Source organism: Ostrinia furnacalis, unplaced genomic scaffold (assembly GCF_004193835.3).
Source record: "Ostrinia furnacalis isolate ACB-3 unplaced genomic scaffold, ASM419383v2 OfSCF3952, whole genome shotgun sequence".
Taxonomy (NCBI): Eukaryota; Metazoa; Arthropoda; class Insecta; order Lepidoptera; family Crambidae; genus Ostrinia; species Ostrinia furnacalis.
The window spans coordinates 389,932-391,424 of NW_021134191.1; the positions used below are offsets into that span (position 1 = coordinate 389,932).

The 1,493-nt window shown below is 36.2% G+C and overlaps 1 protein-coding gene across 1 annotated transcript; it reads left to right on the forward strand.

The window, feature by feature from the left end:
- The first annotated feature begins 380 nt into the window (after positions 1-380).
- LOC114358448 (uncharacterized) lies at positions 381-1,487 on the forward strand. The gene has a single exon (XM_028312418.1). The coding sequence runs from the start codon at positions 527-529 to the stop codon at positions 1,271-1,273; it is 747 nt and encodes a 248-aa protein (XP_028168219.1). The 5' UTR covers positions 381-526; the 3' UTR covers positions 1,274-1,487.
- Positions 1,488-1,493: the final 6 nt, after the last annotated feature.

Here is a 1,493-nt window from a genome sequence, read left to right on the forward strand (position 1 = left end):
TTTATTTGGTTGCCGCGTCAGGCGAAAGTCGAGCCACAGAATCATAGAAGCGCACGCATCAGGATGTTGGTTAGAAACAGATGATGATTGATTGCAACCCCCCCCCCCCGTCACATGTTCGGCTTTTAGGGTAAAATGTCCATAAGCAATCACAACGATCCCGGATGTTTGATTAGCAACAAAATAGGTAATTAAAAAGTTTGTTTCTCCCTCCATTTTGAATTTATTCGCGCGATTATATTTCGCTGTTAATTCGCTTTTCTTTTATCTTTGTCTTTGATCCAAAATAACAGCTATTACCTATCCCTGAACAAAATTTATGTCAATTTCGTGTAATCATTTTTAACCTGATTTAATTCTATTGTGATCATAGNGATCATAGACTATTTTACAAGTGACATTTACTTCTTCGACTGACAGTGCAAGGCTACGTTCAGAAACGTCACTCGGACTGACATATACGTCATTGTTGCCAGTATTAAAAAATATTCTACAACTACGTTTCGTTTCACGCAAACTTAATAAAATGGAGACACAATTCCAACTTTTGTTTGATAAAATGAAACTAGAAATGCAACAACAATCGGTGGAAATTACTGAATCCATTACAAATAACATAATGTCTAGATTGGAGGAAAAGTTAATCCCCATTATAGAAGAAAACAAAAGTTTGAAGTTAAAAATAGAAACTCAGGAGAAAGAGATAGAGTATTTAAAAAGAGAAAAAAGGAATAACAATATAATTATATTTGGCGTGGATGAAACAGAGAAAACAACATTAGAGTTAATGGATATGTTAAAGAAAACCTTCAAAAACGACATAAATATTGATATCGAAGACAATGCAATAAACAATTTATACCGACTAGGGAAGAAAAGTATAGAGGGTAACAAACCGAGGCCAGTCTTCTGTTCTTTCGTAAATGGATGGAAAAAGAATGAGATAATGAAAAATAAAAAACACCTTAAGAAGATTTATGTCACTGAAGACTACCCAAAGGAAATTCTGGCGAAAAGGAAGGCGTTACAGGCTGAGTTGATAGAAGAAAGGAAAAAAGGGAAAATAGCCTTTCTGAAATATGATAAGCTTGTAGTGAAGGAAACAATTAACGAAAAAAGAAAACGGGAAACTTCTTCTTCACTGCTCTCTTCAGACTTACAACCTAAAAAACAGCAAGCCACCGCATCCTTGGCTAATAGAACCAACGTTTTTGACGTGATGAGAATGAGATCCAACTCTCTTACTAACGCCCCTACAAACAAGCAACAGTAGCAACTAAATCTCGGCAATCGGAAACTACAACAAAACAAAGAAACAAAAATACAGTCAAACGGAAAATTACACCTTCCCCCAAGCCGACTGGTCATCGTGGGGGAAAAAGACCAACACCCTCTAAGGATAGACAAACAAAAAAGTAATAATAATATCGGCGACATACACATAGCGACGCTTAATACACGATCGCTAAGAACCCCAGAGAAACTCATCGAAC